This window comes from Ixodes scapularis, unplaced genomic scaffold (assembly GCF_016920785.2).
Source record: "Ixodes scapularis isolate PalLabHiFi unplaced genomic scaffold, ASM1692078v2 PGA_scaffold11__112_contigs__length_91849675, whole genome shotgun sequence".
Taxonomy (NCBI): domain Eukaryota; kingdom Metazoa; phylum Arthropoda; class Arachnida; order Ixodida; family Ixodidae; genus Ixodes; species Ixodes scapularis.
Genome location: NW_024609837.1, coordinates 14376998 through 14400130, shown reverse-complemented (window position 1 = coordinate 14400130; position 23133 = coordinate 14376998). Strand labels below are relative to the sequence as shown.

At 48.6% G+C, this 23133-nt stretch overlaps 2 protein-coding genes across 2 annotated transcripts; one reads left to right on the top strand and one right to left on the bottom strand.

Annotated features, from left to right (window-relative positions):
• The first annotated feature begins 1527 nt into the window (after positions 1–1527).
• Positions 1528–2765, top strand: LOC120849808 (uncharacterized protein DDB_G0287625-like). Its single transcript, XM_040222045.1, has 2 exons — positions 1528–1678; positions 1735–2765. Exons 1-2 carry the CDS (start codon positions 1528–1530, stop codon positions 2763–2765), a joined length of 1182 nt encoding a protein of 393 aa, XP_040077979.1.
• An 8109-nt stretch (positions 2766–10874) lies between these two features.
• Positions 10875–21118, bottom strand: LOC115308181 (chondroitin sulfate synthase 1). Its single transcript, XM_040222044.3, has 5 exons — positions 20419–21118; positions 18328–18572; positions 15848–16087; positions 14878–15018; positions 10875–14260 (listed from the first exon to the last, which is right to left on the bottom strand). The coding sequence occupies exons 1-5, from the start codon at positions 20894–20896 to the stop codon at positions 13151–13153; spliced, it is 2214 nt and encodes a 737-aa protein (XP_040077978.1). The 5' UTR covers positions 20897–21118; the 3' UTR covers positions 10875–13150.
• Between the last annotated feature and the right edge of the window lie 2015 nt (positions 21119–23133).

The following is a 23133-nucleotide window of genomic DNA, read 5'->3' as shown; positions in this document are numbered from 1 at the left end:
GAAGGTCACCAGTGACGGAACGAGGGTAAAGTTTGCCACTGCAATTGGAACACGGCGCACACCACCCTCGTAGAGTGAATTATTTGTATTTCTGTATAGTTATACAGTGATAGATGGCTCATCTCATAATTAGGTATTTGACCAGCGAGGTGTGACTGCTAACCTCGGGTTTTAACGTGAAGCTTAGAGTAATTACTACACGAGTGCAGCTACGTTCCTACGTTCGCGCGCACGCTGCACATGCTTGAACGCATGGGGCACCAGTGAGGCGCCAGGAGGCGCCATGCTTGCAATTGTCTTATGGCGAATTCGGGTGGTCAATCGCCGGCGAGCTCACGCCGGCGGCACAGGCAACGAAAACCGCGCCAGCGGCGCACCACGTGACCCTCCCCACCCGAACACAAAGCGCCTGCAACTGGCGTTTTCGTCTGCCTGGGTCGCTCGTGAACTTCGTTAACTTCTTCCACGATTATTTTATGATACAATAGGCACGCTCTAGGCATCAGCAACATATATTTGGACTCTGAGATGTGGGTAAATAAATTGTAATATATTTTGTTTAGATTCTCGAGGAACTGTTGCCATCTTACAAGGATACTGGAAGGCTCACCAGCGTCGCCATTTTATATTCCATTTTCTTGTTATTACCTTTTTGCTGGAATCCTCAGCATTTTGATTTGACCCAGCCCTCTAAAATAGTAATGCGCGTTCAAGTGTCGAGCTGCAGCACTATCAATACATTTTTTACAGCGGTGCAATAACACGCTGTGTCCCATAGGAAACTGATCTTGCGGAAGCTTCCTTTAAAATATTTTATCTTTATCTCCGTTGTTTTTGCTGTCTTTCTCGGACCACAGAGGGGTGTCTGGCTCAGTGGCTTCGTTTTCTAGAACACGCTCTCGGCGACCATTGTTTCGTTTGGTTCCCTTTCCCGATTCGGATATGACGATACCGGATACAGTCTGGCAGACAAGCTGCCCGACCTCTTGGAGCTCGGGCAAAAATTGTGCCGGTAAATTGCCAGCACACGCCTGAGAACTGCCACCCGAACGGCGCGCACTCGCCAGCCTTTGACCACGCGAACGCCCTTGGTGGAGATATGGCAAAATATTTTGCCGGGAAATGACCACGCGAATTCGCCATTAGCGCGTTTGTATGAGACACTCTAAATTGCCTGAAGAGGAAGTAGATGTGTGTGATGAGCCCACCAGGATCACACCTCCCCCTCCAGCCAACTTTGTAAAAGATATCCTTTCAGGTGCCATACACCGAATGCGGCACGTGCATCGAGAAACGGCGCCACAGATTTCTGAAATGGTCTAAACGTCGAAACATAAAAATGTCAACACAGAAAAAGAAAACGCTTGGGCGCACGTGAACATCTAATGGGCCGGCTGTTGCGCCAGCTTTCCGTTCTAATCTCGGCATCCCTTCCCGATTCCAGCGAGTTGATCCGCGCTGCTCGTTGACGAGGTGCGCAACAGCGAACGCAAGGGCGCGTGCGAACCTGGAAGAAGCATCGGAAGCATGGCATTGACGCCTCGGTCAAGTGCCGCGGACCCCCGTCTCAGTGACAGTCTGCTTGCCGAGAGCGAGAAGACAGCACGCCGGAAACTCTGCGCTGTCGTCAGCGTCACGGCTGTTCTGACCAGCGGATATGCCACCACGCTGTTTCTCGGTGAGCACAGACGCGGAGCACAGAACGGCCGTAAGTGGGTCCTTCACTTCTTGCAGCCTACCAGTCCCAGACGATCTCGGCCAGTGCGACACCAACGCCCTCAACGGCGTGGTCACCAACTGCGCCGCCTCTACAGCCGCCACTGCCTCTGCCCCCGCACCAGATGCCTCCCCTGCCGCCTCAGCCTGGGCGGCAGCCGGGACCAACGCACTCCACCGAACTGGCGGACGGCGCTAGTAGCAGCCACCTCAACAGCGCCAACAGTCATCAAACCGACAGCGATCGTACCAAGAGTCGTCCTACAAGCAGCTATGCAAGCAAAAGCTATGCCTTCATCGACTACGACGACGACAATTATGCTAAAAATACCCTAAGACACGCCCTCCATAGGAACAGCACTACTCAGAATAGCTTCGCAAACAGCAGCTACGATAAGAATGATATCAACAGCAATACTCAGAATAGCTATGCAATGAGCAGCTACAATAACAACGCTAGCGAAAGAAACGCTTTCGAATCCTACGATGGCGATAGCCCTACGAAGAATAGTGCTGCCATCACAAGACAAGCTCTTGAGAACGACAGCATAACTCCGAATATTATGGCAAACACCAACTACAATAGAAATGCCAACAAAAGCAAAACTCAGAATAGCTATGCAAACAGCAACTCCAATAACAATGCTAGCGAAAGCCATGCTTTCAGTTACTACGACGGCGACAACCCTGCTAAGAATAGTGCTGCCATCACGAAACACGCTCTTGAGAACGACAGCAGAACTCCGAATATTATTACAAACACCAACTACAATAGAAATGCCAACAAAAGCAACACTCAGAATAGCTATCCAAACAGCAACTCCCATAACATTGCTAGCGAAAGCCATGCTTTCAGTTACTACGACGGCGACAACCCTGCTAAGAATAGTGTTGCTAGTACAAGACAAGATCTTGAGAACGACAGCACAACTCAGAATAGCTTTACGAACAACTACAATGGAAATGCCAGCAACAACAATGTTCAGAATAATTATGCAAAACGCAGCAACAATAACGATGCTAACACCACGGTAACAACATTACTGTAAGAGAAATATCAATGCAGTTATTAGTGGGAGTTATTTTTTACGGACTAATGACTTTCGCAGAGTAAAGTCGCCCCTGATTTGAACGCCGTTGATACCCTAAAAAAATCTTATAGCTATGGGGGCGTGTTTCTCGGAGTTTATTTTTTGCCGCAAAGACGCAGTTGATCGGAGTTTATATTTGTTAGATTCCCAACTCTCCCAAACTCGGAGCTTCAAGTTGCAGTATTTCCTATTCTTCAAAACTAATAATAAACGATATCCGGGTGTAAATGTGAGCCGGATTTAAAAGAATGCGCTCGTATTGAATAATATTTCTTCAATTGGATTTGGCAGCGGCGCCCTTGCCATTGGCAATACTGATCTGTCCACTGACAAAACTTCCAAACAAGTGTTACTTCAATAAACGTTGATATCTTAAGATTACTAAACTCCTAATCTCCATCAGCTGGGAAGCTCGCTTTTGATCCCATCCTTTTCAATCACGCGCTACCCCGCGGCTGCGTGTGGTCATAGCCTCCTCTACACGGAGAAAGCCTGGCGCGTCGCGTGAAAAGACGGCCGCCGTAAATGGGAAAGGAGGGGCGGAGAAAGGGGAGCGGAGAGAACCTTGCCTGCTAGCGCCACAAAAGAGCGAGCGGCCAAACGCAGAAACAATCTTTTTTTTTTCTCTCTCTCTTTTCTTGTCGCTATCGTGGAGGAAGAAACTCAACGTCCACCCTTTCCCGTTTCTCCCTGCGCCCTTTCGAATCGCCGCGCCCGTTTCTCCCGGAGTGCGAAAACGACGGTGACGAAAACACAAAAACAAGCGTGGTTCGGGGAGCGGCCGCTCATGACCCAAGCGCTCGCTGTCTAGGTCTGCCTTTTCTGCTCTGCGCTACCATATTGGTCACCGTTCGGCGCGCTCCCCCTCTCCTTTTTCCTGCGGCCGCGCGCTCTATGGCTCCGTCGTCGATGTGCCAGGCTTTGTGTGGTGGAGTGGTAAATTAATATAGAAGTTTCAAGCTACCGCCCCCCCCCCTCCCCTTTCCCCCTTCTATGAAATGTCTATGGTTTATAGATTACACTGTGACAAAAACACAACCCGTCCTTCCTCTAAGAAGCACATATGGTCCAAACTAGAAACCGGAGCAGTGGTTTTTATCCTGACCCAGAGGTATACAAACAATGACTTGTTGGTCAATGATTCGAGATTTGAGAGAAAACTGAGGTGACATTTTCTTACGGCTATTGACAAATACTTTGCTATTGAGCGTGTGCTTCGACCAAACTTAATTGTATATTAGCATTCTTTGTTTTTCTTTTTTTTTTTTTTTTACATTGGAACATTGAAATTTGGAGTTTATCGGATAAAACCGCATTCCCATTCTCTCAATGCTTTGCCGACAACAGTCCCACTCTAGCCGTTTATGTTTCGATTTTATGCGGCATCACTGGACGGCAGCAGTACGTCACGCTTGCCGTCACTATCATTATCATTTCTTTCTAATCGCCGCCATGAGCCGCCATATTGGATCCAGCCAGCTTCAGGCGCAATGCTCCGGGTCTCTTCTTAGCCACTCAGCGTTGAGGTTAACCACGTATTTTCATGGAATCACATCTTAAGATTTTGCGACTCCCATATGCCTGCTTTGCTGTGCCTTCGGGTGCCGAAGCAGGTTGGAGAACGGCGAAAGACTTTCCGCTTCCCGTCAGGCAAGAACGCTGAAGGCAGGGGTGCTATGTTGCGCTTTTTGCACTCCCAGGAGACTTGGAAGAGGGAAGTGACGTCAACGACACAGCAAATGCAGGTTGGATGTTGACAGAAGAAAACGAAATCAACATCCAATCTGCGTTTGCTGTGTCGTTGACGTCACTTCCCTCTCCCTCCAGGGGGGCTATGTTGCGCAAAAAGCGCAACATAGCCCCCCTGGTTCACACTGCCCCATTTTCTTACGTTAAGTTTCGTTACGAAATATTACGTTGAAGTCACCGGGGCCTCTGTGCTTCATATTAAGGAAGGGACATTCGAGACACGAAAGTTGCGGTGACTTATACGTAACGTAACTTAGCGTATAGACCTTTCCAATGTTTACAAAATCACAGTCCAGCGTGCGATCTTCACAGCCCAGCACGTGCGTGTTCGTTGCTTCGGAAAGCGAGCAAAGCACGCGCCATACGCACGAACACTCAAAATGACACCGGCCACATGCTCCTTTTTGGAAAGGTCTATAAGAGCATGGGGCAGTGTGAATGAGCCTCAATTTGAAGTGGAGGAGTGCCTGGCTTGCTATTCTAAAACTAAAGAATTTCAAGCCCACAACAGGAAGCAAGATCTGCGAGGTTAGTGCATTTGTCTTCTCCGCGTATTGCTCGACGCCTCGCAGCCGATTAGGCTGCTTCGATTGAACGAGGTCCGGCACGAACGATGCTTGAAAACGGCTGCTTGTGAATAAGTATTATATTGCAGTGTTTTTTATTCTGCCTCGATTATAACGAAGCGTAACAAAAAAAAATATAAATAAAATTCAAGGAGTAGCTTTGCATGCAAAATTCGAAGCACAAATGTCCGGGTGACTCAACGCAATTTAAGAAAAGTCTTGTATGTCATTTGTCATTGTCATTTTTCATTTGGTATCATTGGTATTGTCAATTGAGTTTTTTTTTATTTTTTTTGTGGTACAAAAATTATGAATGAAGCCTTGACTGCGCGGTATTACCTGGGTATGTCACTTGATGCCCCGAGTGGATAAGATGCATCTTGCTGCTCAGGTGGAATGAACGATGACACAAACATCTTTGGTGTTTGCGGTTTAGACAGTCATGGATTTCATATAAAGCCATTCTCGTAACTCACCGTCAGTTCCATTTGTCTGCCATAACCATTTACCGAGATAGCGTCGACGGCCAACTGCCTTGAACATCGTCATGGGGAAATCATTGCTGAACTTCGCTGCAAACTTAATTTGGCCAGCACAGCAGTGTTCAAGCTATCACAAGGACTTTATACTATGTTTCAATCTATCCTGTTCATCCCTACTCCTGAACATCTTGTATGGTGTTGTAAATAAATCAATGAAATGCTTCTGCATTTATACGACCCTCGTTCAAATGATCAAAACGCGTAAAAAAAAAAAAAAAAAGCCAACGGCTTAATGGGGTAATGGGGTGAAGAAATAAGCGGCTGAGCTATGAGCGATGAAGTTCGCCATATTTAGACAGTGATAGGCGACTCATCTCAGAATGAGATTTTACCAGTGAGCTATGACTACTAACCTGGGGGTCTTTAAAGGGGTACGGAAACAAAAATTGAAATATTCAAAGTTCGTTCGTAAATGAGTCAAGCATGACGGATAATAACCTAACCGTAAATGATAATCGAACGTTTATATTTTGAACGATTGGCTGTTTTTCGTTCCAAACGGTGCACTCGAGCAAGCGCTCGAAGAGAAGCGAACGGAGAGCGCCATGCGTCATGGGATATCCGGCGCAAACAAAAACAGAAAAGAAAAGATTCGAAAAGAAGCGTTCGTGACGTAGCAAGGCTGGCGTGATTATGAGCTTTGCCCGTTCGAAGTACCCGTGGGGTGACGAGCGTGTGGCTGGCCCAAGGAGCACGTAGCTTCCACAACACTGTCAGCTTAGTGCAGAACGAGGTGGGGAAAGCAACTTTTGTTCGAGTTTTGAGCGCCGGGCTAATCTTCTAGGGGGAGAATGGTTGTTTCCGGTTGCACGAACGAGGGTGCGAGAAAGAGGGGAGTCTTTCCGTTCCGTCTTCTTGGACCGCTTGGTACAATGCGCGACTTGTGAGTTGAGGAGGAAAGCTAAGAAGGAAAACGTTGAAATGCCAAAGAGCGGCGCTGCTCCGAAGGAATCTGCTACGTCACGACTACGTAGCACATTCCACAACGTTGCTAGACTACCTCCCAAATAGGCTCCGCATGCATCCACCAGGTGCACATTGAAGATCGTTTATTTAGCTTTAAAATTAGTTTTCTAGTGCTTTTCAACGAAAGACTGGTGTTTTTGAGGTTAGGGTGCAACAGGCAACACATTAAAGCTAGAAAATGATCGCTGAAATTTCGTTTCCCTACCCCTTTAACGTGAACCATGAGTAATGATTACACGAGTGCAGCTAGACTGCATTGTAAGTGATGTCGCAAATGATTTAAAGCGCGGCTATCCACAGCGCCATAGGTTTACCTGAAAGACATTTCGACAACGCCAGCGACGCGGTATGCGCGTGTAGTTATTGTACAGTGTACTATTCAAGGACCCAAAATGGCGACACGGGTATGGATGAATTTGAGCGCAACGGCGCGGAGCATGGGAGGTTCGGTATTCTGGAAACCTATTCAGTGACTCTAATCCCCACCCCTGCCCGTTTCAATCTGGATGAGCATCGTACCGGCGTGCGGTCATGTATCACTACTGCGTGGTGCACGTTAAAGACCCCAGGCTAGCAGTAGTGCTGCATTGGCTAAATTGCTTATCTACATTGCGTAACAATGTCGCCATGTTTTGGCAGACTAAAATCCTGCTGTATAAACAGCTAATTTGTTTGTTTTTTATTCTGAATTCACGAACTTTTTATTGGCGGGTGTTTTCAAAGATTTTCCAATTTATCCGAAAAAGAAAAAAAAAAATGGTAGAGATTTGCCGTTGGATAAGAGAAAGTTGTTCCTGAAGGAGTAAACGCCGCACGCTTTCTCTCTAACATCCGATAACTGGGTCAGGAAATTACACCGTCCGACGGAAGTCGGTAAGGAAAATGCGTCTTGTCACCATTCCTCTAGTCCGTAGGCAATTAGTGTCAATTTAGCCATAATCTCGCGTGGCCATTAGACCAAGGCCACCCGCATGGACACAAAGAAGGCAGGTGTATCATTACCAGCACAAGCGCACGCCCGCAGGAGGCCACAGAAATGTCGCCAATCCGTATCGCGGCTTTCAGACAAAATGCACAAGATTGCCTAGTTAACTTGGGGAGGGGGTTGGGAGTCACAAAATCGATGCGCTCAGCACTGACACATACTTTTTCATTTGCTGAACCCAGGGGAAGATCCAGAACTCCGTTTTTTTTTTTTTTTGCTTTTTTTTGTTCTTTTTTTTTTTTGGGGGGGGGGGGACTTTTTAAGGATACTATTCTCCCACTCTTTCTTGTGCAAGGGGGGTCCACCCATGTCATATTGCCCTCCAAGAAGGGGGGGAGGGAGGGGAGTCAACTTTGCTTGGGAGGGGGGGGGGGGGCCTCCGCCCCCCTCCCCCCCCCCCCCCCCCCCTTGGATTCGCCACCGGCTGAACCAAGGATTGGACGTGAGTGTTCAGACAGCTTGATGTCGGTCTGCAACAGGTATATACTGGTTCACGCCGTGGATGTGACTAAATTGGTGTGTGTGTGTGCGTGTGTGTGTGTGTGTGTGTCCAATTATACAGCCGTCCTAAGGCTTGCGTCGACTGCGTTGTCCAGCACAGCGCCTTCCCATTGGCTCGTCGTAAGGGTCACCATAGCAACAGCTTAGCGCCTATTTCTTTGTGTAAACGTGGTCTCTCTTATGACAGCGGCGCACAAACACCACTTTTGTTGTCCGCAAACGCAAGCAAAGCAATTTTAAAACGTATAAAACGATTCCTCCATACCAACTGGTAGCTGGGGGGCCGAGCATCGTTGGAATGTCTGACGCCACGGACTCTACTGCAACCACACCTCCCCGAACAGAACGTTACAGCGTTCTGTCCGGGATCGAAAACATTTGGGTGGGATTTGTTTGCGTGTCGAGAAATTAATGTCACGCGAAAACAATATTTTTTTGGAGCAATATTGACGGCGAGAAACGCGATTTAGTCGGTAGATGAAAGTCAGTGACAAAAGCGCCCAGTGCGCATACACGATTGTCTCTTCCTTCTGGGAAGGCTAAGAAGCAAAATCTCGGGAGAGCTGTACGAGTCATTCAACATTAGATTGCAGGGGGATGATAGATGCATACGTGCTCCGACAGTCCGCCTAACACACAAGGAATTTAAATTCCTGTTTGAGAAGCCCGACTGGGTGTATAGTGTGTTGTTTTAATAAACATTTAGTTGAAAGCAGCGCTTCGTGTTGTCTCCCTTACTCTGGCCGTCTTGCGGCGCATTTTGTCAAAAGAGATCATGTACCAACTGGGCCATCTGTCACTATTGATGAGTATGACCATCTCGTTGAGGTGCAACGTGTGTTATGACATAGCCTCCTCTATACTCACAAAGTCAGTTCGATGAAGGAGCCATGAGTGCCCGGTCGCAGATTTGGAGCGCGAGGATATGGTAGCACAGATCATTTCTCGGCGAATCTGGTATTCAGCACACAGCTTTTCGCAGCGGCGAGGACCCGAAACATGGTTTTCAAACCCGACGAGAAAAGAAGCAGTAGCCTGAGGAACGCGAGAAGCACGAGCGGACGTTTCATCGCTCGGGACACGTGTGTTTCGGCGTCTCGCCGCAGCGGGGCGCCCGTTAACATGACTCTCGTCTGCCCTGTCTGCCGCTCCACGTTCTCGCTTCCGGCGGCTGCGTCACGTGACGATCTGCCAGGGTATGACCATTCCGTGACGTCATGGACTTTGTGCTCAGAATTTGAAATCTCGCGCCGTCAATATTGCTCTAAAACAAATATCTTTTTTTTTCGCGTGTCCCGAACAAATTTTTTTAAAATGTTATTTTCAATGGCTTTTTAAAAATCTGCCGGTTTCTTTTCACTTTTTTTTCTCTTTTCCTTCTCTTTTTTTGTACTCTAGTTCTCTTCTTTGGTCTCTACAATATTTACGTGTAGTTACTGAACTTCTACTTCCTACAAATATTTTCAAAACAAGCCCTTTGGGAAACTTAACCTTTTCTCCGCTAAAACACAAGCTGCTGCCGCGGTAGTGCAGGCGTTGCAGACTGCCAATCATAGCAGACAATACTTTCTACGCTCGGCTGCCGTACGTGACGTCATGATTTGTACCATATGGCCAAAGTTACGATCTAAGAACGTAGCACATGGCAACGTTTCGCCACATGGTAAAAGTATGTAGGTGACGACATAGTAAAAGTATGTACTAGATGGTGATTCCGCAGTAGAATAGCAATTTTTCGGGGCAATGCGACGCATTCTCTGTCACTTGTGTCTAGATAAACATTACGAAAAATACAAATTTCAGATTCTTTCAACATCAAAATCGTTGCCCTTTAAAATGAAGACTGCACACAAAATATTAACTTTTGTTGGGAAGAAATTTCTATATGGTTCTATGTATAATTGATATGGTCTATGTATGTAACGACTTCAAAGAACGCTTTTACCAACTCGCCCAGCTCAACACCCTGTTACGTAGAACCGTTTATTGTCAACTAGGAATATATAATTACGCTGAACTCAAATTCCTTGAAATTGACTAGAGTTGCACTTTAAAAAGCAATTCATGCTTTAAAAAGTGGGCTCAGTTGGAGGCCTATCATGCGATTAATAAACTTTGTGAAACAATCTGCCATTTTAGAAATAACTGGTGCCAACTGGCAGGGATTTGAGGATTTCAAGGATGAGATAACACGCAGATTAGAAAGGAGTGAGAGGAAGCGCCTTAGAACTTGGGCACAAAAGATAAGCCACAATAGGAACAAGATTTTGGGAGAGCCTATCTAGGTCACTGCAGCAGGTTCCTGCTGCTTTGGTCGACGAAGTGCCCATGCTCGCTTGAGTACTTGATCATGTATTTTCATACGAGAACCTCCTGAACGCAACACCATGTGTGGGGGAGGACATAGCAAAAACGTTTGAAAAACGAATGCCAAATCAACGAAAACATTTGAAAAAGCATTGCCAAATAAATGACAACAAAGTCAGCTATATCTCACAGTGAAGTAATGGCAATTTTATAAAAGTTAACAGATATTCATCATAAACTACTTCTTGTGCACTGGTAATCCAATGGACCTTTTTCAAGAAGGGTACTGCACACGCACAGGCATTCGTCTCGCAGCAGCGAAGGCTCTAACTTCAAGTGGCGTTCAGAAGAACGGTTGGTGTAAATGTCGAGCCTGTGAATTTTAACAAAGAAAAGGGTAAAACAGCGCAACATTACAGCCAATGAATGAACAATTGACCTCACATCCACATCGTGCCCTCTTTGGGAAATAAAATTTTATTTTCACGATCGGGGGCCAAGTGCAGACAGCGAAGCAAGTTTGTTATTAAATCGAGATTCAAAATACAACATGACACATTTTTCGAAGGATGTTCAAAACATCCCAACTTTGTCAGATGGCCATTTTTGCTCTTCATGTCATGTCTTCAAGTCGCACAACTTTCTGAGGCACTTTGAGGGTCATTAGCTCCCGTGATGATGCAAAATCTTATGAAGGCGCATGTTTGTAGCTCATTTTGTTTTTGTTCTTATACCCAAGTCACCGCAAGGATGCTTCAACAAGTCATCTGCATTCTCATACTTCACATACATTGTTCATTTACTATTTTCACCAAGCAATCGAACAGCAACATGTCAACAAAGGTAAAATTTTCATCCCTTAAAAGCATATCAGGAAAAAGATCTTTCTGAGCGGAAGGGAGGTTGGAAGACAATGAAATTTAAATTACTGCGCTTGAATCCGAGTACCTATGGCTACAAGGAAAGCTGGAAAGATCCAGCTCAGAAGAAGGCACAAGAGTGTGTAGATAATCGAGACATTCGCAGTAAACAGTAACACACTGGTCTTCAACTGAGCTCAAAAGGAAAAAACACTCAAGACACAAAACACAAGAAAGAACAACAACAGAACAGTACAAAAAAGACATTCTGTGGCCTTGTGCTGTCAAAATTGCAGCGGATGAAAACCCGCTGCTAATCTGAAAAATAGTAATGCTGTAAATTCATGCGTAAAGGGTATCAAAAATTGATAAAAGTGTGAAATGTATAATAGGTAACATGTAAAAAGGCATGGCTAAAGTAAATGACTAGCATATTCTTACACTCTGGCACAGAGAGGTATGAAGAAGCACCGAGAGGGCAGCAAAGCCTGCTCCGGGAAACCTACACAATGCCGAGGGAGTCCACTTGGCTCGTAGAAAAGTACCGGAACAGACGCCAGTACCGGCACCAATAGGACAACACAGAGTAATGGATTCACAAAAACGTAAAGCAGTAGTAGTAAAGGCAGTGGAGTGGCATCAATGCACCATTAAAATAGCATGTTCGTTTAAAGTGAACTAGGCATGGCGCTACTGATATGGGCACACATCCAACCTCATAGTTCACCCTTAAGTGACTTACAGTGCACTGCCGTCACTTTTGCGAAAACGGTTCCCTTCACAGTCGGTGTGAGCACTGTGTCGGTAAAGCAATGAGTAATACTGAGCTTTGACCAGCGTCACACTAATGTGACATTCCAGCATTCGTCCAAGAGTTCTCTTTACCGAACTGGTAACAGTGAACTGGCAGTTAGTAAACATAGCACTGGCCTTATTAAAAATTGCATAATGGTACCAATCAATTTAAACAATTAATGCATGGACACAGTTAAGGCACGAACGTTGGTATCCAAACAGGGTCATACGACTACCTAAACCAGCGATATTAAGAGATCAAGGGCGTTCTAAAAGCACTGGTTCACCATCGCTTTGGAACATACAGTACCAGTTGCTCGAAGTCAAATTAACCCACGGTAACACCAGCAAGGACGAACCATTGCAGGCAAAGAAAACAACTGGCAATAGTACCTGGAAAGCCTCTTGAGTAAGCAGTCATGGGTAGTAAAGCGCTACCCTTCCTTGGTTACTTTGTTTTGTAACTCTCCCTCTTTGAATTGTGACTTGTTACTGCAGTTCTATTACCTTTTCCCAAGCAACGACGAGAGTAACAAAGTTACATTTGTCATTACTTTTAACAGTTTCTTCGGCATTAAGATATCACTGAGGAAGTACAACCTAGCCATTTTGTGCACTTTCCAAATTATGTTTTCTGACTTTTGGATTGTCATGTTTACCTTGTGGCAACTTGCACCAACTTTACTTGCAGCTTCTCCAATAAACTCAGGGGGGGGGGGGGGGGGCATTTTTTACATTATTTAAATTTGTAGTTTTATGAAAAAGTGACTTAAAAGCAACAGCATTACTTTTTAAAAGTACCTAAAATCCTAAGAAAGTGCCTACTCAAAATGTGGCACTACTTAGGTCAACAATATGTAAAGATTTGCCCTTTTTGTATCTTCCCAGAGTTACAAAATTGAGGGGTGGTCGCTTATCGTTACACGGGCGGATGTTTGGTATTTTATGGAAGCTGCTGCCTCAAATTACTTTTTCGTTGTTGTAACCTTTCGAAAGTAACTTACCTAAGACTGCAAATAAACCACGTCTCGGCGAAAGGCGGTAGCTGATGTGGGACGCCGTAGAGCCGCCATCAGCGCCTGAAGTTTCGCGCAAGGAGATCGAGATGATTCTCCGCGATGAGCTTGGCAAGCGTCTGCTCCGAGCCAACGCTGTTCCACTTGCTGCCCAGGCACATCTCGTACTGCGTACGTGGAAGACTTGGGCTGCACTCTACGGGGTGAAAGACGTGGATGAGGCCCGGGTCGGGTGCACGGACCACCGTGAGGTTGGAGGCGACCACGCGGTCGTACAGGTCCACGTCCTCCTTGCCCCAGCCACGGATTGTCACGTCAAGCCCCCCGACTGCCGCCAGGTCGGATCTACAGATGGCCGCGATCCCGAACCCAAATTGCCGCCAGTAGCCCTCTCCCGGCGCAACACGAGGTTCCGTCACGACGCGATGCTCCGTCACGCCTTCGGCATATGCGGGGTCATACTGGCTGAAGATAACGGGAAAGTAGGCACTGCGGCCGCAGGCGACGTGACTGCGGATGCGCCGCAGCACCCCGGCGTCGAAGACCATGTCCACGTCGACAAAAAAGAGGAGCTCTTCAGCGCCAAATCGCGAAGCCCCCAGCTCGAGGGCCGCCGCCCTCGAGAATTCTCCGCCTCCAGGGACGAACTCGACCCTTCTGCGGTCGTAGTCGACGCCCAAGACCTCCTCCGCGACAAGGGTGCCTTCCAGGTCATCCGCTTCCGTCTGGTGGCGGAACTGCACGACGAGCAGCGTGCAGGCATCGTCCCCTTCCAGGCAGACGGCGCGGAATGTGCGGAGAAACCGCTCGAAGGTGGCCCGTCTGCCGCAGAGCGGGAGGACGAAGCGGATGACCGGGCGGCGCGTCCTTTGCGGGGCTACCTCGCGGATGCGGAGCTGGGAAAAGGGCTGCTGGATGTAGGCGTGGCGCCGCACAGGGAGGGTCATCTTGCGGCCTCGGTACTTGCGGTAGGTGAGGAGCAGGTCCAGCACGTAGTCCGCGCCATGCAACGGGTCTAGTCGGTGGTAGCCGTACAGGACGTCCTTGAACTCTATGACCCTCCCGCGCTGCTTGGAGTAGCGGTTGGTCAGCTCCATCAGGTCGCTGATGACGTTGTTGATGCTCACCTCGTAAAAGGTCTCCATCCGACGGCGGGGATTGGTCACCTGCAGGCATTGGCTGCATCGGACCCCTTCCCTGGAGCTCCCCTCGCCTCCTTCATCCAACGCGAATGCAGTGCCCAGTGCAATCTGTTCCTTGATTCCTCTAGGTGTGCCAGAAAAAACTTGCAATCGTAGAAAACATTTCTTAGAGAATGGTAACCGTTGTGAAGTTGAAGGTAGCCAATTCACAGTACTCCGGAACCAACAGGGGCAGAACTATCCCTAGGGGATTGATCAAGATTTCTCACTTTCGGCGTTTACTTCAGGCAGAGCTCGGCACTACCAATCGGAGTTAATATCATTGACATAAAGTCACCACTGAACGTTGCTTCCCCTGCATGAGTGATATAAGTACAAAAATGAAAGCCTTTTACAACTCGCTGTAACACCGAATTAGAGCCCAGCTCTTGAAGAGGAGGAGGGAAGGGTACTGAGGGGAAAGTATACCCCTTGTACCTCCTCCTCACCCCCTCAGCGAATAATCATAACGAAATTGGCAGGTTAATGCTATGTCCTTGTCAGTCCTGACTCGAAAAAGCAGCAAATGTCACCGTACCAAGCGTCATTCAGACTCTCGCCCGACAGCCGAAGCCTCGTTGTCACACTACGAAAGCCCCCACCTGGTCCGAGTAGAGGCTCTTCGAGAAGAAGTCCCAGGTGAGCAAATCCTGGATCTCTCCCGGAAAGTACTTGGTCAGCGAGGGCATCTCAGAGAGGGAAGAGGAACCGTTGGCAATCCCGGAGCACCAGGGTGACTGGACCTGGAGTTGGAGGAGACGCTCAGCAACAGGACCCGCACTATGGAAAACACGGACAGGCGGAAATACTACGGTGCAAGGTCATCTCGCCGCAATTTCGGGCGTCTCGGTGCCGGTTTCAAACAGAAAAAGCCGTAGAGTGTACAGGAATAAAGGGGCACATCGTTTGGTGGTGGAAGCAGACGAGCCTTGGGACCAAGTCTATGCAAGCACCAAATGATGCTTCTACCATCGGAGAACCCCGGCAGACATTCTCCCACTCTGCTTTCCATTGGAGGTGACTACTGCTGCTTGGACTCGGGATTTTTGGAGGAATTTGATACGCTTAGATTTTTGGCAACGAAAACTAGGAATGGGGCTGCCATATTCGAAGGGTGTCCGACAACTCGCCGCATCCGACACCTCGCCACGTTTGTAACATTTCCTGTCATAGAGGTGGGACGACCCGCCTGAGGCTAGAGCCACCGCTTCAGGAAGGTTAGAAGACCCTTTCTCCTCCATAGCGACGACTGAGCCCTCTTAGACGAAGAGATTGCGGCGCCTCTACACCGCCCTCCGCAGAGGCCGGGGCACAGATCAGGTGCGCGTGCTGCACCGGCGTTCAGCTCAAACTTGCGTCTTCGCCGACTAAACTGTCCAATGGTGACGCAGCGCTCACGTCCTATCCGCGCCCCGCACGGGGTGGGTGACCTAGAAGATGTCACGGCTTTGTCGCCCAGGGGGCGTTGGCTGCATCGCCCACCTGCAGTGTTGCCAACTCAAGCATAAAAAACCCGTGATAGAAATCTGTTAATTTTAGCGGGAGAACCATTCAATTGGCAAAACTGGTTACCTGCGCGGGCGTGGCGCATCCCCCGTAGGCCTGGGCGGCCCAGCGCATTTCCCTGAGCAGCTGCAGGGAGCGCTGGCGCAGCTCCTGGGCCCGGAAGCCCCCGAAGTAGGCGTGGATCTTGTACATCTCCCGGGGGTCCTTGACTGGGTGCAGCGTCAGGGACCGATGCACCTCCCGCCGCCGCACTCGCCCCTTCAGCGCCACCTCCCCGAAGAAGTTGTGGTAGAAGATGGTCTGCATCTGCACAGACCAGTCGAGGGCACCGTGACCCCGCGTTTAGATGGCTCGTCGTTCGTTTGGAGTCGTTTGCCAAAAAAGATTGGACGAGAGGAAGGCAGGGGTGAACCGGAAATGGCGCAACCTTCTACATTCGACCGAATGCCCGCATTCACCGAACTAGCATTCACAGATAAACAATCTACGGAAAATGTGACTCGTGCAGTTGTGGGGTTTTGTTGCTTACCTAATTTGTTCTCTATGCACAAGGGTCTTTCTTTAGGTACGCTTTCCCCGAATTATTCTTGGGGCGAAAGTTACGCTGCGCCTGTACTCCGAGAATGTTTGGTGACTCTAGCTACGCTACTATGCGTGACTTGCATCGATGTAGGTCAGTTGCCGTTGTGGTGGTCTAGCTGTACCGTTTGGAAATGGCAAATTTGTTCTTCTTGGCAAGAATGGGGCACTTACGTTCCATTTGTATGGGAGGTTAGTACCCTCCCATTTTAGAGCGCAACTCTTAGGGGCCCGTTTCCAGCCTGAGCGGCGTCGGCGTCGCCCCCCCCCCCGAGGTTACGTGACCCCCCCCCTCCCCCGAGATCACGTGACCCCGCCGGGGTCACGTGACTACCCGCAGGTGACGTGACCCCCCTCAGTACCCTTCCCTACTCCTCCTCAAGAGCTGCGCTCCAATTCGGCGTTTCAGGGATTTGTAAACGGCTTTCATTTTTTATTTGTATGGTTACTAATTTATTAGCAAAAAAATGACAGACGGTGCACAAAAGAGTTCAAACTAGGTCTTCCGAGCACGCAGGTCGAAAAGAGCATGCAAAATATTGCTTTGCAAACCTTGAGGACTTTCTATGCTTTGCCCCAATTTTCTGACATTGCCAGGCAAATTTAATCTTAGAAGTTTCCAAGTTTTTCTCTTTCGAAGCCATTTGAAAGTAAAATGTTGCTCGAAATACACTAAGAAAAAAAAGGATTCCATGTTTTCCCAGTCTATTTTTCGCGAAATTTTTAGGATGTTTTTCGGAGTTAGTTATTTGCCCCAATTTTTTAGTTTTTCGGAGTTCATTTTTGCTACACTTCCAATTTTCGGAAGCTTTGAGTTTACATTTGCTGTGTTTCCAATTCAAAGTTAAAAAAAAAAAAAAAAAATACCCGGACATAAAGCTGCACTAAGTTCATTAGAACTCTCTTGTATCAAATATTATTTCTCCAGTTCGCTTAGGTGTTGGCGCCCTTTCCGTTAATACGACTAACCGTCCTAAATATTAAAAAAAACTAAACGAAACTTGCAAAACTTTAAAAAATGTTTTCTTCAATAAATGCCAATACTTTAACATCAATAAACTTTTGGACGTAGTCACTAACTTGTTTCATTCCCATCACATTCCACCACTCCCTCTGCTGTGCGGGGTGGAGTGCTGAAGTAATTCCAGCTGCCCCATCCCTCTCGAATGAAATGTAAGAGTTTATAGCTTTCAGTCTTATAGTTAGAACCCTTCCCAACTCTAGGAAGCCCAAATCATAGGTTCCAAACTTTAAACTGGAACAGGGGCTTTTGTCGTGGTGCAGAAGTACAATGACTCGTTGTCCTGAACGAGCTTCTCGGTAAATAAAACCCATACTCCCCTTTGTCAATGGTCCGGGATTTGAAAGGAAACTGTAATGGCCTCTACTCGATATCAGTGAATGACCCCGTACAAAACCTATTTGTAAATAAACATCTTTTTTTTCTTTTACATTTTGGTTTTGAAATTTGGAGTTAATTGGATAAATTTGAATTGACGAAAATTGGACTGACGGGTGTATTTTTAGTTTTTCAGACCTATCCGAAAACACGAAACCCTGACTAAAGATTAAAAATAAAAATAAAAATATAGAACTGAAAATAAAATTACCTCGGCACAAGTAGCGTTTGCAAAGGAACGAGAGCGCACATCGATTACAATCCACTCCCTATTTCCCTCCCTCCGGAGGGAGTCGTCGGCGACACACGCAAGCGAGTGCCGCCATCTTTCGGCTTGGCAGAACGGAGGAGCAAGAGCCACACGGGGCTTTCCCTCTTCCGTCGCTGGCCGCAGCATTGCCCGCGCTCCCATTCCGGCGAACGCCGCCGAATCCAAATCCTCCCTTGTTTGCACGCGACTCGGGAGGTGAGCTGAGTCGGCACGATGGGTGGCCCCCGGGGTCCGGCCCGTGTTCGGCCAGGCCAGAGCCGCTCCAGCAGCGAGCACCGCACACAAAGTTGCCCTCACCTCGTAGGACCACGTGCAGGGGATGCCCACGTGGCGCCGGACGCAGCGACCGACCTCGACGTCCTCGTGCGTGGAGTACAGCCGCTTGAGGCAGCTGCCCACATGGGGCACCAGGCGGCGCAGCGTCTCCCTGCTAAACAGCACCCCCGGCCCACCCATGCAGAAGTTCTCGTCTGGCTCCAGGCTGAGCTGCCCAAACTCCTCCTTGTTGCCCAGGCCCGCCTGCCCAATGTACTGCGGTTTGCCTGCAAGAGCACCCAACGTGAGGCGGATGGACATAGCATCTCGCGCGAGTGCCAGACACGGTACGCCTAACCTGTGTGCCACCATCCTGCTGCCCGGAGGTGCTTGCTGTGTGGATCATCCCGTGGATGAATGGATATTAACGGCCGTAACTTTTACGACGGACAGTAGCTTGCCTAAAAACCGAGACACACTATTCCTCTCCTGGTTCTTCTAAGCCGATTTTCTTCCCTCAGCGTTTTTGTAACTATCACCGGGCGGTGTGGGATATCGCCCGCGATGACTTTCGAGGGATTGGGCAAACAAAGAGAAACATACACCCCTCCATTTCCTCTCCCCAACGAGGGAAACAGCACTTTACCTATGGCCAAACCTAGCCGGCGTTACCCCGACATCGGGCCCACTGGGAGACAGAGTTGAGACTTTGGGCTGGAGCCACGTGGGAGGGAGTCCCAATTTTCCTTTGTACCGCCTGATAGTCAAGTTTGCCCACAAATGCCAGAGTGGGGTCCAAACAAAAGCGTTTTAGGCCAACGGTAACCAGACTAGCTCTTGAAATGTGGCTGCTTGAAATCGTGTTATTAATGTGCAACTGTAAATCCAAATATTGTAAGAAACTTCAATATAAATGATGATGGCGATAACATGTTGCACATCCAGTTTCGGCGGTTGTGAAAGCAGCAAAAAAGCATATTGTCGGCTTCCTTCTAACCCCTTTGACTCGGAAGTAATAATAGGCCCGTTGCAAAATGCGCAGCGCCATCCGCAGAACCCAAAAGAAATGCCAAGAATGGTAAGTATGGAATTGGTTGGGGCAGACGGCGGAAAACATGTGGTCAATGGCAGCCGTGCAACTGAGCTACCCTAACTCTCTCAGAAGATTCACACGGTAGGTGCCGTGGGGGCACCTACAGCAGGATCTCGAGTGTGGCAGTTGTATATGCCCAGACAGCAGGAAGTTACTAAGCCCCAATGGGTGTCTGGCTTCTCGGCATGGATGAGAAATTTAGTAAGTGCAGTACCACTGCCAGTCTGGGGTCTTTAACGTGCATGACACAGTAGCGACACACGACCGCACACCGGTGCAATGCTCGTCCAGATCGTAACGGCAAAGGGCGGAAGTCGAACCCAAAATTTCTGGGTTCGAGTCCCAGCTTTCGCCCCACGTGCTCTTAGGTATGGTGTGTCAACACACTATGCGACCGGTCCCTCCCTTCCCAAGTGAGTGGGTGTGTAATGACGAAAAAAAACATAGGCTGTTTACAGACATGCTACATGGCCACGCTTATTACCGCCGACTAATGTTGCAATTCGCATGCTGCGACCTACTGCAAGAGAAGTAGTTGTATACATTCCTTGCATGTGACGTCATATGGCACCGTACCAACTGACATTGCTTTGTACCATGCTCCTTTGCCCGTAGATTCTGCAGCATACATTTCGTACCATCAAATTTGTTCTTCTGGCCAATCCTTGCCGAGAAAAACAAATTTGATGGTGCCAAATGTATGCTGTAGAAGGTGCGGGCACAGGAGCATGGTACAGCATAATGGCAGCTGATGTGACGTCAATGCAAGCTATGTATACTTTGTGATTGACCACTGGGTATTGTTGACGTGACCGTTACTACTTCACCTAGGGATCAACTGGAGATGGCCGTCCCACAACAGCCCATCATGGATGGCAGAAGGCATAATCTGTTGACGACACGGGTGTGCGCCATATTCAACACAAGCATTGCCCACAAACATGGCCGCCGCGGAAACCGCGCATGCGCAACGCTTGCCGGTCGTAACGTAACACAAGGCGAAGCGAGCTGCGAGGTAGGAAAACAAAAGATGCTCTCACTCGAGTTCACGGAGCGCAGAAACCGCTCTAGCCTCTCGACGTGCACGTAGACGTCGTCGTCGCAACGCATAAACCACTCGTACTGGTCGAGGTAGTGGTCGTGCATGTACTTGAGCATCAGGAACGACTTCTTCTGCGGCGGGTACGCGTCGTCCACGCCGCGGAGCGCCACTAGGGGCAGTTCCTCGTCCTGGTTCTCCCAGCGAGACGTGCCGCTGGAGAAGAAGGCCAGCCGACCGGCAAGTGCCTTGCCCCACGTCCGCTGGATGGCGACCGCCCGCGTAGACAGGTATTTCTCGGCCGTCATGACGCCTACGAAAAGGAGGCGCGACTTGGGCCTGCCCGGGATCGCGGTTTCTTGCGGAGCATCGCTGCAGCCCGTCTCGCTGTTCAGCCACAGGAGCACCTGACTCGTCGCGATGAAGCCGATCAGAGTTCCGGCCAGCAGGCTCACGGCCGATGACACGGCGCCCTTCATGGCTCTCCCGGCTCTCCTTTCTTGCTCACGCGACCTCGCGCATGCCCGGGAAGCAAGTGAAGTGCCTTTAAGCACTGTTGGAACAGTGATGGGAACTTTTCAAAAGGCTGGCAGCGCTGGCAGGGCTGGCGGGTGAAACGTAGTAGTAGAAATCTTCAGAAAACTGATAAAGCGCGCTAAAGTTTCAGTTGTGCTGTTTACTTTATTTATTTATTTATTTTTGCAATGGACGCAGTGTTGCCAGTCAATATTCACATTCTGCCAAGTTCCACTAAATGCCTTCGCAAACCCCCAATTGAGATTTGAGAACCACTGGTCTAGAGTATCAATGTGCCGCTGGGTTGCTTAAACCACATTGGGTAGTCAGAAGACTACCCAATCACTATTCTGCTACAGCGTGACGTATATTTTAATAAAGTAAAGAAAAAAAAAAAGACTGCTCGATACCGAAACTAAAACTGGACTGGGACAAAGAAATTTAGAGGAGAGAGTAGGCAGAGATCAGGTATCTGTGCAACTTTTTCTTTCAAATCAACGTATTTGAAGTTTTTTAGAAGCCGCAAAAATGAATATAATATTCCTTTTCTATTTTTAACGTTGTCTGCGTGCCTTCGATGACCCGCGGCGTTGATTTTCCCGCTAAATATAGCGAGAAACTTTTCTGCTAAATCGAGCGAGGAATTTTTTCTGCTAAATTTAGCGGAAAAAACTCTCTCCTCCTCTCTCTAGTGTCATTATGGGAAATGTCCCATAATGCAATGCGTGATTAGGGGTGTCGCTATGGTGCCTCGATCGCGTCTTCGACTGGTGTGTTTAGCGCCTTATCCTGCCCATACATAAAAAGTGGTCCCAATGTGGCAACAAATGACGCGAGTGTCATGCTGTTGCCTGTCGCGATCCTGGCGGTTGGCCATAGAAATGCTGGCGAAAAGCACGAGCGAACGCGAGTGTCGCTGTCGTCACGGCGTCCCTTTAGGCGTCCCAACTTCCGGCTGCCCTAGCTTCCGTAAACTGTCAGAATGGAAAGCGACCTGCAGCAGAACAGGCGTCTGCCATTTTTACCACAACTGTTGGGACGCCGCCAGGGTCGCGACCGGCGACAGCATGACACTTTTATGACGTCATCAGGCGGAAATCGAGGGACCACTTTTTTGGCCGCGGTAAACACACCAGTCGGAGACGCGTTCCAGGCACCATAGTGTCGCGAACCGGCCGAGGTTCGAGTTCGACCAGGTTCGACTTTTTCGAACTTTTAGTGGAATTTCGACGAACCTTGTATTGAGGTTCGACTCGTGTGCGCATGCGCGACAGGCTGGCTAGTTGGCTTCCGATTGGATGGTGATGGCTAAGGGAAGAAGTAAGGGCACCGCTGATTGGTTATTTCAGTTAATACAGTACAACAAAATTAAGTTATTAACTTCTTCAGTGATTAGAATTGGTTTCTTCTAATTGCAACTGTTCATAAAATAAGATAACCCTTTGCACAAAAAAAAGTTCTCCAAACCTAGATATGCTTGTATCAAGGCCTGGCCACACTGTCCACAAAGTCGAACCGGTCGAATCTGGTGAAAAGTTTCGAAGGTTCGTCGAACCAGTTCGACTCAGTCAAACCCCGAAAGTTTGACCTAAAAATCCGGTTCGACAAAAATTCGCGACACCCCTATGCGTGATTGCATCATTACGCCGACACCAACGGCAATGCCGTTCAAGCCGGAAACGTGCACCTTAGAGCTTGGCGGGCATAAATACCCTGTCAGTGTCTCTTTTAAGTCCTAATTTCGAACTGCTTTTGAAATTTGCATTTCACCCATTGAAAAGCATCTGGGAAGGGCCTCAGCACGCACCTCGTATCGCCAGGGACGGCGCCAGGATCTTCATAATGGGGGGGGCAACGGGGAGGCCAACCAAATTGGGGGGGGGGGGGGAGGTTGCTCTGAGGTGCCATCGCCCACGGGCTTATCGAAGATAGCTTATGCGGTGTGCTCATTGAAAAGGGAAATGAGGAGTCACGAGAAGGAAGAGTGGGGGGGGGGGGTTACCACAGCAGTGACCTCTGCCCCCTGTGCTCATGACTCACAACTAGGTTTTGCTTCTCTTTCTGAGACATTTCGGAATTCTCCATGACCTCGACTTTAACTAAGCTCCTCTTCGTTCACGTCTCCGGTCTCCGCTGAAGATAAGCGTCACAGAGCGGAATGCGGAGAGAAAAGTCAGCAGGCGTCACAAAGGGCCGGGAG

Bases quoted from the DNA above. Each gene is read 5' to 3' on its own strand.
- LOC120849808 (XM_040222045.1), top strand. From the start codon at position 1,528: ATGGCATTGACGCCTCGGTCAAGTGCCGCGGACCCCCGTCTCAGTGAC. The intron at 1,679-1,734 runs GTGAGCACAGAC...CACTTCTTGCAG, and splicing joins TGCCACCACGCTGTTTCTCG to CCTACCAGTCCCAGACGATC.
- LOC115308181 (XM_040222044.3), bottom strand. From the start codon at position 20,896: ATGAAGGGCGCCGTGTCATCGGCCGTGAGCCTGCTGGCCGGAACTCTG. The intron at 15,019-15,847 runs GTAACCAGTTTT...CTCCAACTCCAG, and splicing joins GATGCGCCACGCCCGCGCAG to GTCCAGTCACCCTGGTGCTC. The intron at 14,261-14,877 runs GTGGGGGCTTTC...CAATGCCTGCAG, and splicing joins AGAGCCTCTACTCGGACCAG to GTGACCAATCCCCGCCGTCG.